Below are 11,988 nucleotides of genomic sequence, written 5' to 3'. Positions count from 1 at the left end.
CATTCATCTGTTGATGGACATCTTGGCTCTTTCCACAGTTTGGCTATTGTGGACATTGCTGCTATAAACATCGGGGTGCACGTACCCCTTTGGATCCCTACATTTGTATCTTTGGGGTAAATACCCAGTAGTGCAATTGCTGGATCATATGGTAGCTCTATAATAGTTTTACTATTAGATGTTGGGGTGTTGACCTATTTTTATTGACTTTGAGAGGGGTTCTCTGTGCCTCCTGGATTTTGATGCCTGTTTCCTTCCCCAAATTAGGGAAGTTCTCTGCTATAATTTGCTCCAATATACCTTCTGCCCCCCTCTCTTTCTTCTTCTTCTGGTATCCCAATTATTCTAATGTTGTTTCATGTTATGATATTGCTTATCTCTCGAATTCTGCCCTTGTGATCCAGTAATTGTTTATCTCTCTTTTTCTCAGCTTCTTTATTTTCCATCATTTGGTCTTCTCTATCACTAATTCTTTCTTCTGCCTCATTTATCCTAGCAGTTTGAGACTCCATTTTTGATTGCACTTCATTAATAGCCTTTTTGATTTTGACTTCGTTAGATTTTAGTTCTTTTATTTCTCCAGAAAGGGTTTCTCTAATAACTTCTATGCTTTTTTCAAGCCCATCTTTAAAAATCATCATTCTGAACTCTAGTTCCGACATCGTACTAATGTCCGTATTGAGTAGGTCCCTGGCAGTCGGTACTGCCTCTTGTTCTTTTTGTTGAGGTGATTTTTTCCATCTTGTCATTTTGTCCAGAGGAGAATAGATGAATGAGAGAACAAAATGCTAACAGGGTAACAATGTCCCCAGAAAATATACTCTAAAGAAATCAGAAAAGACCTGAAACCGGGGAAAAGAAAGGGAAAGAAAGAAAAAAGAAAAAGAAAAAGATAAAAACAAACAAAAACAGAACAACAAAAAAACAGAATATGATCAAGTATGATCAGGCTGGTGCATAGATCAGTGCCACACACTAGATTTTGGGTGTATTTTAGTCTGTTAGAAGAAAGTGCCTCCCAAAATTTTAAAGAAAGGAAAACTTATATATGTACAAAACTAAGAGTTAATACAATGAAGGGATGGAATATGACTGTAAAGATGAAAATTATAAAAGATTTTATAAAAGGAATTGATAAGATAAGAAGTTGGTTGAAAAAAGAAAGAAGAGGATTTAAAAAAAAAAAAAGAAAAAAAAGGGAGAGAATGTGATCAGGCAGGAGACTAGAATAAAGCCATACACTAGAGATTTAGGGTATATTTTGATCTGTTAGAAGAAACTGTATCTCAAAATTTTAAAGAGAGAACAACTTATATATATATATGCCAAAAATAAGGCATGAAGGGATAGAATATGACTCTAAAAATTAAAAATAAAAATGTTTTTTAAAAAAGGGATTGATAAGATGTTGGTTGAAAAAGGGAAAAAGAAAAAAAAAGTTAAAAAAATTAACTTTTGAAAGACTAAAGAATCATGGTAAAAAAGCCATGAATTCTATGTGCAGTGTTCCCCTAGCGCTGGAGTTCTGCCGTTCTCACTGATCGGTAAACTTGGTCTTGGCTGGCTGTTCTTGCTGATCTTCTGGGGGAGGGGCCTGTTGCCGTGGTTCCCAAATGTCTTTGCCGGAGGCAGAATTGCCCCGCCCTTGCCGGTCCGGGCTAAGTAATGTGCTCGGGTTTCCTCTCGGGAGCTTTTGTTCCCTGCAAGCTTTCCGTACAGCTTTGGAGGCGGAGAGTGAAAATGGCAGCCTCCCAGTCTCCGCCCCGGAGGAGCCGAGAACTCGGGGTCCCGCTCCTCAGCGAGCCCCCAGAGAAAAGCCGTCAGTCACTCCCGTCTCCCCGGTCTCCGGCCACACTCCGTGCTCACCCGGCCTGTGACCGTGCGTTTCTATCTCTGGCAGCCGACCCCGTGTGGAGTCTCCAAACCCAGCAGATCCCCGCGGTGCGCTCCTGCGCCTCTCCTCCCGGGGGAAGAAGGGGAGTCTCCCCGGATCTGCCGCTTGTTGGGTCCCTGCTGGAGGAGCAGTGGCCCGACTGTGCCGCGGATCACGGTCTATGACAACCCCGAGCTGAGAGCCCGCGCCTGGGCTCCGTCTCTGCAGCCGGCTTCCCCGCTCCGATCCCTGGGAGCTCTGCCGCACTCAGGCACCCCCGGTCTTTCTGTGACCCCGAGGGTCCTGAGACCACACTGTCCCACGAGGGTTCCACCCCCTGCTTAGCTACCGGAGCGACGTCCCTCAGTGGAGCGGACTTCTAAAAGTTCTGATTTTGTGCTCTGCGGCTCTATCACTTGCCAGAAGCCGCCGATGGAGGCCCCTCCCCCGCCATCTATCCTCCCGAATATCGCCTCGGATTCACTTCTCCGCACGTCCTACCTTCCAGAAAGTGGTCGCTTTTCTGTTCAGACAGTTGTTGCTCTTCTTTTCTTCGATCTCCTGTTGAGTTCGTAGGTGTTCAGAATGGTTTGATCCCTATCCAGCTGAATTCCTGAGAGGAGACGAAATCCAGGTCTCCTACTCCTCCGCCATCTTGCTCCTCCCCCTCCTCATTTTCCTTTTAATTGCATTCTGTGCTTTGAGATCAAGGCTAGATAATCAAATTTAAGGCATGGAAACAGCTAATGTCTCTACTAAGACTGTTCTTTAAGAAACCAGATCATGGTCATTGCAGTCATGCTTTCTTTGTGTGCAGAAATGAATTCAGTGTTTTATAGGGGTCTAGGAAGATGTAGTGGAAAGCCTATCAAAAAACAGTGGTTTGTCCTACACATTACAGACCATAAGGTGATGACTTAAGTATACCTTGATAAATGATCCTTAGTAAATAAATGTTAGATGTGAGTATGAGCCATATTTTGTGGTCTCAAATACACTGACATCTTTAATTTGGGGATAGAGGTAGGATGCAGGCCAAGAGAACTCAGGGCTAGGAAGATGTTCTCCCATGGATGAAACATACCCAATTAGAAGAAAAAAAGAGACTCTGGCAGGGGAAAGGAATCATTTGCAAAGTTGTGAAGTCAGAAGAACAAAGACAAGCACATGTAGGAAACTGGACCCATGTTTGGTTTGCTGAGAAATCGCTGAAGGCTGGGAAAGCTAGGGGGACAGGGATGCCTGGAAAGGTTAAGAGCAGGGAATGCAGGAAGTCTTCCACCCATGCAGAGATAGTTGTGCAAATGTCCTGGGGGATTTAGGCAGAGAAAAATAACCATGAAGTCATTTTTGGCATTTCTTGATGTGTCTATGGTCTCTGGAAGCCAGGTGGTGGTGTTTTCTTCCTTCCCTTCCCTTCCCTTCCTTTCCCTTTCCCTTCCCTTTCCTTTCCCTTTCCCTTTCCCTTTCCCTTCCCCTTCCCCTTCCCTTTCCTTTCCTTAAAAAATTGAGTTATAATTGACATACAATAAACTGTTCATACTTAAAGAACACAATTTGTGGGGCTCCTGGGTGGCTCAGTTGGTTAAACATCTGACTCTTGGTTTCAGCTCAGGTCATGATCTCAGGTTCATCAGATCGAGCCCCACATTAGGCTCGGTGCTCAGGAGGGAGTCTGCTTCTCTCCCTCTGCCCCTCCCCCAGCTCATGCACACTCTCTTTCTAAAATAAATAAAATAAAATCTTTAAAGTGCACAATTTGGGGGCGCCTGGGTGGCTCAGTTGCTTAAGCGACTGCCTTCGGCTCAGGTCACGATCCTGGAGTCCCGGGATCGAGTCCCGCATCGGGCTCCCTGCTCGGCAGGGAGTCTGCTTCTCCCTCTGACCCTCCTCCCTCTCATGCTCTCTGTCTCTCATTCTCTCTCTCTCAAATAAATAAATAAAATCTTAAAAAAAAAAAAAATAAAGTGCACAATTTGGTAAGTTTAGACATATGTATGTACCCAGGAAACCATCACCACAATTAAGACAGTGAACTTGTCCATCATCCCCAAAAGCTTCCTTGTCCGCCTTTCTAATCCTTCCCCCACCCCATTGCAGGTAACCACTGATCTGTTGATATCACTACAGATCGGTTTGCATTTTCTAGAATTTTAAATATATGGAATCATACAGTCCATACTATTTTTTGTCTGGCTCTTTCATTCACTGTAATTATTTTGAGACTCATCTATGTTGTTGTGTGTATCAAGTTTATTCCTTTTTTTTTTTTAATTTATTTGACAGAGAGAGGCACAGCAAGAGAGGGAACACAAGCAGGGGGAGTGGGAGAGGGAGAAGCAGGCTTCCTGCTGAGCAGGGAGCCGGATGTGGGGCTCGATCCCAGGACCCTGAGATCGTGACCTGAGCTGAAGGCAGACGCTTAACGACTGAGCCACCCAGGCACCCCCCTTTTTGTTTTAAAAAATTTTAAGTTATCTCTACACTCAACACAGGGTGCAAACTCACAAGATCCAGATCTGCATGCTCCACCAACTGAACCAGCCAGGTGCCCCTCAAGTTCATTCCTTTCAATGAACTTTTTAAAATGGCTGAGTTGTATTCCATTGCATGGCTGTGTCTGAGTTTGTTTAGCCATTCACCCAGTGCTTGCTTCTTTGACTAGAGAAATCTTGGCCAAAGCTGGGAGCCCTCATGTCATGGTCCACTCACCCTGGGTTCCCCATGAGGTCCCCTGAGTGCGTGAGGCCTCACTGTCTTCAGCCCTCCCCAGTCTCGGTGTCTTCCAGAAAAGAACACCAGGAACACATCCGTATTCATTTCCTAGGGCCGCTGTAACAAATTACAGTGGCTTAAAACAACAAGAATTTGTTCTATCACAGTTCTGGAGACCAGACGTCTAAAATTAAGGTGTCGCCAGGGTCAACTCCCTCTAAAGACTCTAGGGAAGAATGTCTTTTTGACTCATCCAGCTTTGGGTGCCTCCAGGCAGTCCTTGGCTTATGGCAGCATCCCTCCCATCTCTGCCTCCACCCTCACGTGGTCTGTTCCCCTGGTTCTCTGTGTGTTTTGTTTTCGGTCTCTTACAAGAAAGCCCATTATTGAATTTAGGGCCCATCCTGATCTGGGATGGTCTCATCTTGAGATCCGTACTTTAATTACATCTGTAGAGACTCTTATTCCATTAAGGTCACTTGACTTCTCTGGCTCCCCTTGCTCCTGCTCTCCATAGCTCCTCCTGCACATGTGGTCCAACGATAGACCCGGTTGAAGGATCAGTTTCTCCCAGCTTCTAAGCAAAGTGTGGTCCAGGTGCAATAAAGAGCATTCCCCCCAGCCCTAGGTGGCCCTCCTAGAATAAGCCCTTTCTCACTCCCTCATACAAAGGTGCCCCACAGTTCCCTATGGTGTGCATTTCTCCTTGTTTTGACAAGTATTAGATCTAATTTGTTCAACTACAGGTGCTCCAGATATGTCCACCCAGAACCTCAGAATAGTGGTTGGCTGAACTGGAAGGTCAGAGGCTGGGGCAGATCCTCTTTAACTCACCTGAATTACATTTAGCTTTACACTTTACACTTGGTTTGTCATTGGACCAGCTGTGATGGAGCCGTCATGGACGGCAGAAGCAAGGGAAGCTGGGTCATGGTTGTGACCAAGAACAGGCACTAACCTGGGTACAGAAGCCCCTTGCCTGCCCCTTTTCTGCCTTAGTCACCACTGATACCAGTTCCTGGCATGCAGTAGGTCCTGTTTAAACACTTAGTGGATGAACAAATGAAAACATCAGACCTGATATTTTTTTTCTCTCATTCCCACAGGAGGGGTCCCAATGGAAAAGCTGGCAGCCTATAGCTCATCCAAGGCGGCTCTGACCATGTTCTCAGCAGTCATGAGACAAGAGCTTTCCAAATGGGGAATTAAAGTCTCTGTCATCCAGCCTGGAGGCTTCAGGACGAGTAGGTGTCTAAGCCTAAGAGCCCCAGGGATGCTGAAGGTCCTTTGGATGTGGTTTTGGAATGTAGGTGAAGTTTGGTGGAGTGGGGTCTGGAGCCAATGGCCATGAAAGAATCGTTGAGACATCTTTGGGGCAAAAACATGTTTTTATTAAAGCACAGGGACAGGACGCATGGGCAGAGAGAGCTGCTGCACCAGGATTATGAGGGGTGGTTGATTATATACTTGGGAGTTGGGGGAGGTAAGGAAAAGGGAGGTTTCAAAAGGATTTTCATATACGAAAGAGGACCTCCAAGATACTGGAGGCCTTTGCCATTGTCAAGTTCAGGTTGTTTTTCCCTTTAGTAAGGCATTAACATTAAGACAGTTGGGAGCTTCCTGGAGGAGTGTCATACATCCTACCCAGGAGTGCGGTGCGGGGCGGGGGTAGGAAGAAAACTGAGGCTCAGAGAGGTTAAGAGCCACAGAGGTGGTATGAGTCCAAGATGGGCTTTAGGTCCAGGTCACCCTAACAATTTCGTTGTGTATGGCCCCAAAGTGGCAGGGGATGGGTTTGTGGGTGTCGAGAGTGGCAGATGAAAGTTGACAGAAGTCTGGTGGCTTTGTTACCACTAAAGAGAGCTTTGGGGTCTCTGCACAGAGTACCCACAGAAGTGGTTAGAAAGTCCATGAGGTGTTTAGAGAGGGAGGAAGTGGAGAAGAAAAGGAATCCCTCAGCCTGAGAAAGCAGAGACTGGGGGAGAGCTGGCTGGAGGAACATAGTTCACACAACATGCTGTTCCAGACCCAGAAACCTCTAGAGTAATTGTCAGGGTAATAATTTCTTTACGTGTGGTCTTGTGCCTTCATGAAAAGAACTGAGCAAATCTGTTTGCATTTCTGTGAGTATAATTGGATGTCACTGGCTTACGTTTCACAACCAGGCTTCCCCACAGACCTGATATCCTGGAGTCACCCAAGCTAGTAAACCCAGGCTCATCTCACAGCCATCCCTGGGGCGATCTCGCACTTTGCAGGAGGGAGCATGGGATGCTGCATCCTTTCTGGAAAGTAATCTGGCAGAAGGTATTAAAATTCAAAATGCAAGTGCCTTTTGACCAGCTAACCACATTGTGGGAGCTGCCTGCAGACGTAACAACAGTAAAATACAAAAGGATGCATTGTGCAAGGCTACTTATGCAGCGTCACTGAAATGTCGAAACCTAGGAATGACTGCAAAGTCCTTTGATAGAGAAGTGGTTGCCTAAAAGCTGTTCAATGGGAAATTTCTGCTGCTGTTTTAAATCTGTAGCTTGACTATCAGAGGCAGGTCTGTGATTTATTACTAAGCAAGCAATCATATCTTTGGAAAACACTGTATAGTGTGATCCTTTTTGGTTTCTGTTTGTTCCTGATAATATAAAGTTAAACCAAAGCCTTCTATGCATATATATGTTTGTATGAACAAGGAGGGAATATAGAAGGACACACAAAACTGTAAGTTACCTTAGGGTAGATTAATTTTAAAAACACATACATCTTATTATTTACTATTTTATGTAATGAGCAGGCATTGCTACTATATTTTAAAGTAAATATATATAATTAAGTTATATATGATAAGCAACCATTGCTTCTTTTTAAATGTTTATATATTTAATCACATATAATTTATATGTTAAAATTTAAATGTATATTTAAATGTATATTTATTATGTATTGTTTAAAATTATATTTATTAGATAGATGATAGTCAACATTGTATATTTAATTTTATACCTAGAAATAGGTATCACTTCTATATTAAAAATTATATATAGATGTGTATATGGGTATGCATATATATGCATGTATATTATATTGTATATGTTACATTTTATATTGTATATAATTATCATGAAAATGGATGTAATAGAATGTTTGTGGCAGCACTATTTGTAAGAATCCCAAATTGGAAACAACCCAAATACCCATCACAGTATAATGGACAAATAATGTATGACATATTTATACAATGGAAAACTGCACTGACAGGAATGACCACACAGTACATGGATGAATCTCACAGCGTAATATGTGATTCCATTTACATTATGTCCAAATCCAGGCAAAACTGCTCTATTCTGTTAACTTGGGACAGTGGCTCCTGGGAAGGGGGCTGGGAGTGGGGGCTTCCAGGCCGGTTTGCCTTCTTGTTCTGCTGCTGGTTGCACGGGCTATTTAGTTTGTGGAAACCCAGTCCTGTGTGAACTTTTCTGTATGTATGTCAAAAAAAATATATTAAATACCATTTAAAGCACATTTAAATAAAAAGGTGTTTGGGAACGCCCCTCCTTCCCAACAGAAGCCAATTCACAAGGGCCTGCTTCCCTGGTAGGGGTTGGACATGCCCGATCTGGCCTCCCCAGTATTGAGCCCCCCTTCTTCTTGCATCACAGATATTGCAGGCACCAGTGAAGTGTGGAGCAAGCAGGAGAAGGACCTCTTGGACCACCTTACCTCTGACGTTCAGGAAGACTATGGCCAGGACTATATCCTCGAGCAGCGGAATTATCTTAAGTTGATCAACATGAAGGCCAGCACAGATATGTCCCCTGTGCTCCTGGACATCCGACATGCTGTGTCTGCTAAGAGCCCCTTTGCCTTTTATGCGCCGGGGGCAATGGCTTATTCGTTGATCTGCTTTGTTTCCTTTAGTCCTACTGGCATATTTGATTATTTTAGCAAAAAATTGCATAACTTTGGAGGGGGCTTGCCCAGAGCGCTAATTAAATAGGCCTAACTGAAGAATAAGCCACATGGGCAAATACGTGGGAAATGTTAGTCTTGGAACGAAAGGGAAACTTGAACTTCCCATTAAAGTTGCGGTTTCCTACCTTGCATTCCCTGTGAATTCTGTTGATTGACTAGGTCTTAGTGGTGAAAAGGCTAGTGGGTAGAAATGACGTTAATCGAGTGCCTGCTCTGCATGGATACATTTCAGATATTCTCTCATCTAGTTCTCATCAGAGAACCAAGGTAGGTATCTCCACCCCTACTTCACAGGTAAGGGAATTAAGGATCAGAGAGGGTAGGTTGCTAGTTCATTGTCACACAGCTAGCAAAAGGCAGTTAGAATTGAAATCCAGGTTGGTTGGACTCCACTGCCTGTCAGGAGAGGAGGAAGAGAAAGAGATGATGGGAAAAATGAGGTAGGGAAGGGAAAAGAGAGGAGGAACTGGCAAGGACCAGAGTCAAGTGGAGTTTTTCTCACCATGAATTGATAGCGTGCTGTACCTACTTGTATACAAGGTATTGATTCAGTGTGCAATCAGCGCTCCACGCACCTCCTCTCCCTTCCTCTCCCTGGAGGCCTGGAGATGAGAGGATGAGGTCTCCCATCTCAAGAAGGGCCCCAGAGGCCTTTTGGCAAACCCAGGGCATGTGAGTGGCTGGTTTGGTGTCCATAGTAACCATCACTGTCACCTCCATCTGAGCATCCCAGGATGGAAAAGCCCACATCTTTACCTGGAGAAGCCAGCCAAAGGGAGCAAGGTCAGATACCAAGAGAGGCGGGGTCAAGTTCACCTGGGGGGAGGCAAAAAGGGGAGGAGCTGGTGAACAGGGGGCACATAAAAGGAACTAGAAAAAAACAGCAGCTTGACATGAGGGAAGCAGAGGTCCAGACATTGCAAACATCTCTTTGTCCCATTTCCTTTCTAGAATGTGCAGGTTCTTTTTCTATTTTCCAACCTCATGGAGATTTTAGGAGAATAGATAAACTGATGATGTTCCGCAGTTTTCCCCCAAAAGAAAAGAATAAATAATAAGGTGGTGAGATAGATAGTTATGATATTATTAATATGATAAAGTTTTAATGGCTAGTCATGCCAACTGCCCCGTAGTTCTCCATCATTGCTTTACGGCAGAACAGAAAGAAAAGAAAAAAAAAAAATTTCAAGCTTTAACCATTGATTTCCAGAATAGGTACTTTTTGGAGATGAGAGTTGTCAAGGCCAAAGCTTTCATTTGCATGCTTCAGATCTTGAGAGAGCAAAGGGTTTGTGTAACCAGAATTTGGAGGAGGACTGAGGATTATGTGTTTCACTATAAAGCAGTGGTCCTCAAAGTGATCCCTGGACCGCAGCATCACCAACACCTGAGCATCGATTAGAAATGCAGATTCTCAGGGACCAATGCAATCATATTTTAGGTTCTTATGATGGCTCCTGTAACAAATTATGAAAAACTTAGCAGTTTAAAAATATACACTTATTATTTTACAGTTCCGGAAGTCAGAATTCTGAAATGGCTCCTACAGGGCTAAAATCAAGTTGTCAGCAAAACTTCATTCCTTCCGGAGGCTCTAGGGGTGAATTCATTTGTTGCCTCTTCCAGCTTCCAGGTCTCCTGTATTCCTTTGCTCGTGGCTGCATCACTCCAACCTCTGCTACTGTGGTCTCCTCTCCTCCGACTCTGCTTCCTTTTTATAAGGACCCTTGTGATGGCACTGGGCCCACACATAATCCAGAATAATCTCCTTATCTTAAGATCTTTAATTTAATCGCATCTGCAAAGTCCCTTTTGCCACATGAGGTCACATATTCACAGGTCCTGGGGATTCATGTACTATGATCATTACTAGGGACCTTTATTCTACTGACAACATCCATTGAATCAGAAATTCTGAGGGTGGGTCCAGCAACCTGTATTGTACCGAACCCTCCAGGTGATGCACACCCATGTCTGAGAACCCCTGCTCTAGGCCACAGAGTAAGCACCTTGGCCACAAAAGGAGGGGGAAAGCTCTTTGGGTTTAGTGGGAGGGAGCTGGAGACATCAGGTTGAGTAGTGCTGGGCAAATACACCAGCCTTTAGGAAACCAGTGTGGGACCTACTTTCTGTTCTGATGAAAAGTCCATGAGGCATGGGGAGAAGGTGCTGGATACAGACCCAGAGGGGCTGAGAATCCCAGATCTGAGAAGCTCCTAACTGGTTCCCCCCAGGAGGGCTTCCACACTGCCTTGGGGTTACCTGGGAGGGAAGTATACCACAAGGTGGTCTATTTAGCCAGAGAAAGACTGAAAACCTCTTCCCACCACTCCCCTCTTGACTCCCTTGGGTCTGGGTGGAAGTGGGGATGTCTGGAAAAGTCACTGAAGCTCCTGGAGACAATAGGGAATAGAGCTAAGAATGAAGTATCTGGGTGCCCTTGGGGCAGGTGGGGGTGTGTTGCAGGGGGGTGGCCCTCCAAGGGAGGCCAATGAGTAAGAGACAATGTCACATCCTCGGTGCTGTGCAAATACACCAGCCTTTAGGAACCCAGATTCTGAGGACAAGAGAAGGAAAAGGGGGTAGAATCTTGCATGCCACTGCACGTTCATTGGGAAGACCCTGTTTTAAAGCAGCAGAGATTGTAACCTGAAAGTATCGAAAAGCATTTAAACATATTTCTTTTCTTTCTTTCTTTTTTTTTTTTTTTAAAGGTAGGCTCCATGCCCAACATGGGGCTTGAACTCACAACCCCAAGATCAAGAGTCATATGCTCTACCCACTGAGCCAGGCAGGTGCCCCCAAACATATTTCATTTTTAGCACAATACATATAGTTTCTCAGAAAACAAGAGTGACAAGTATTACATACAAAACACCTCCATGCCCTGACCATGTCTGCCCAGTATTGGTGTCCTGGTTTACCATAAGAAACCAGTAAGAGTTAATGGCAGAGGGAAGCCCCCAATATGCCCACAATTTGACCAGCATGATGAACAAACAGGTGATTCAACAATAGGACTCTTGGCAAAAAATATTTCATCCTCCCAGTCCTGCTCTTCTGCTCAAGGTCAGGATACAAGGCACATGTAATACCTGGTCACATAGCATCACACACAAATTGCATACAAAACCTCGCCCACTCCTCTTTATCTCTTCCTTTTCTATATTTTCCCAATGCTGGAAGCAGGAAAGTGGGCAATCCTTACAACACACCTGAGATAAGAGGGAGGAATTAGGAAAACATCCAGTGAAAATATGATTACTTTATTACATAAGGAGCTGATAAATGCCTACAAATAAACCTCACTGTATTATTTGAATGGAACATTAAATTTCATCAGTTTCATTATACTGGTGGTAAAGAACAAGTTTTGGAATGCTATTCTGGATGGTGTAATTCTGAGGAAGAATAATTCCATGCAAACA

The 11,988-nt window shown here is 44.3% G+C and overlaps 1 protein-coding gene across 1 annotated transcript in view; it reads left to right on the top strand.

The window, feature by feature from the left end:
• The window catches only part of HSD17B2 (hydroxysteroid 17-beta dehydrogenase 2), a 73,390-nt gene extending 64,680 nt beyond the window's left edge, over positions 1 to 8,710 (top strand). Inside the window, exons 4-5 of the mRNA XM_032389925.1 lie at positions 5,695 to 5,832; positions 8,248 to 8,710. Coding sequence (XP_032245816.1) covers positions 5,695 to 5,832; positions 8,248 to 8,585 — 476 coding nt within the window. The 3' untranslated portion in view covers positions 8,586 to 8,710. The remainder of the gene's footprint in view (positions 1 to 5,694; positions 5,833 to 8,247) is intronic.
• The last annotated feature ends 3,278 nt before the right edge of the window (positions 8,711 to 11,988 follow it).

The sequence above is a fragment of the Phoca vitulina genome, unplaced genomic scaffold (assembly GCF_004348235.1).
Source record: "Phoca vitulina isolate PV1807 unplaced genomic scaffold, GSC_HSeal_1.0 scaffold56, whole genome shotgun sequence".
NCBI lineage: Eukaryota > Metazoa > Chordata > Mammalia > Carnivora > Phocidae > Phoca > Phoca vitulina.
The sequence above is the reverse complement of the archived record's forward strand: the minus strand, read 5'-3'. Positions and strand labels throughout refer to the sequence as shown.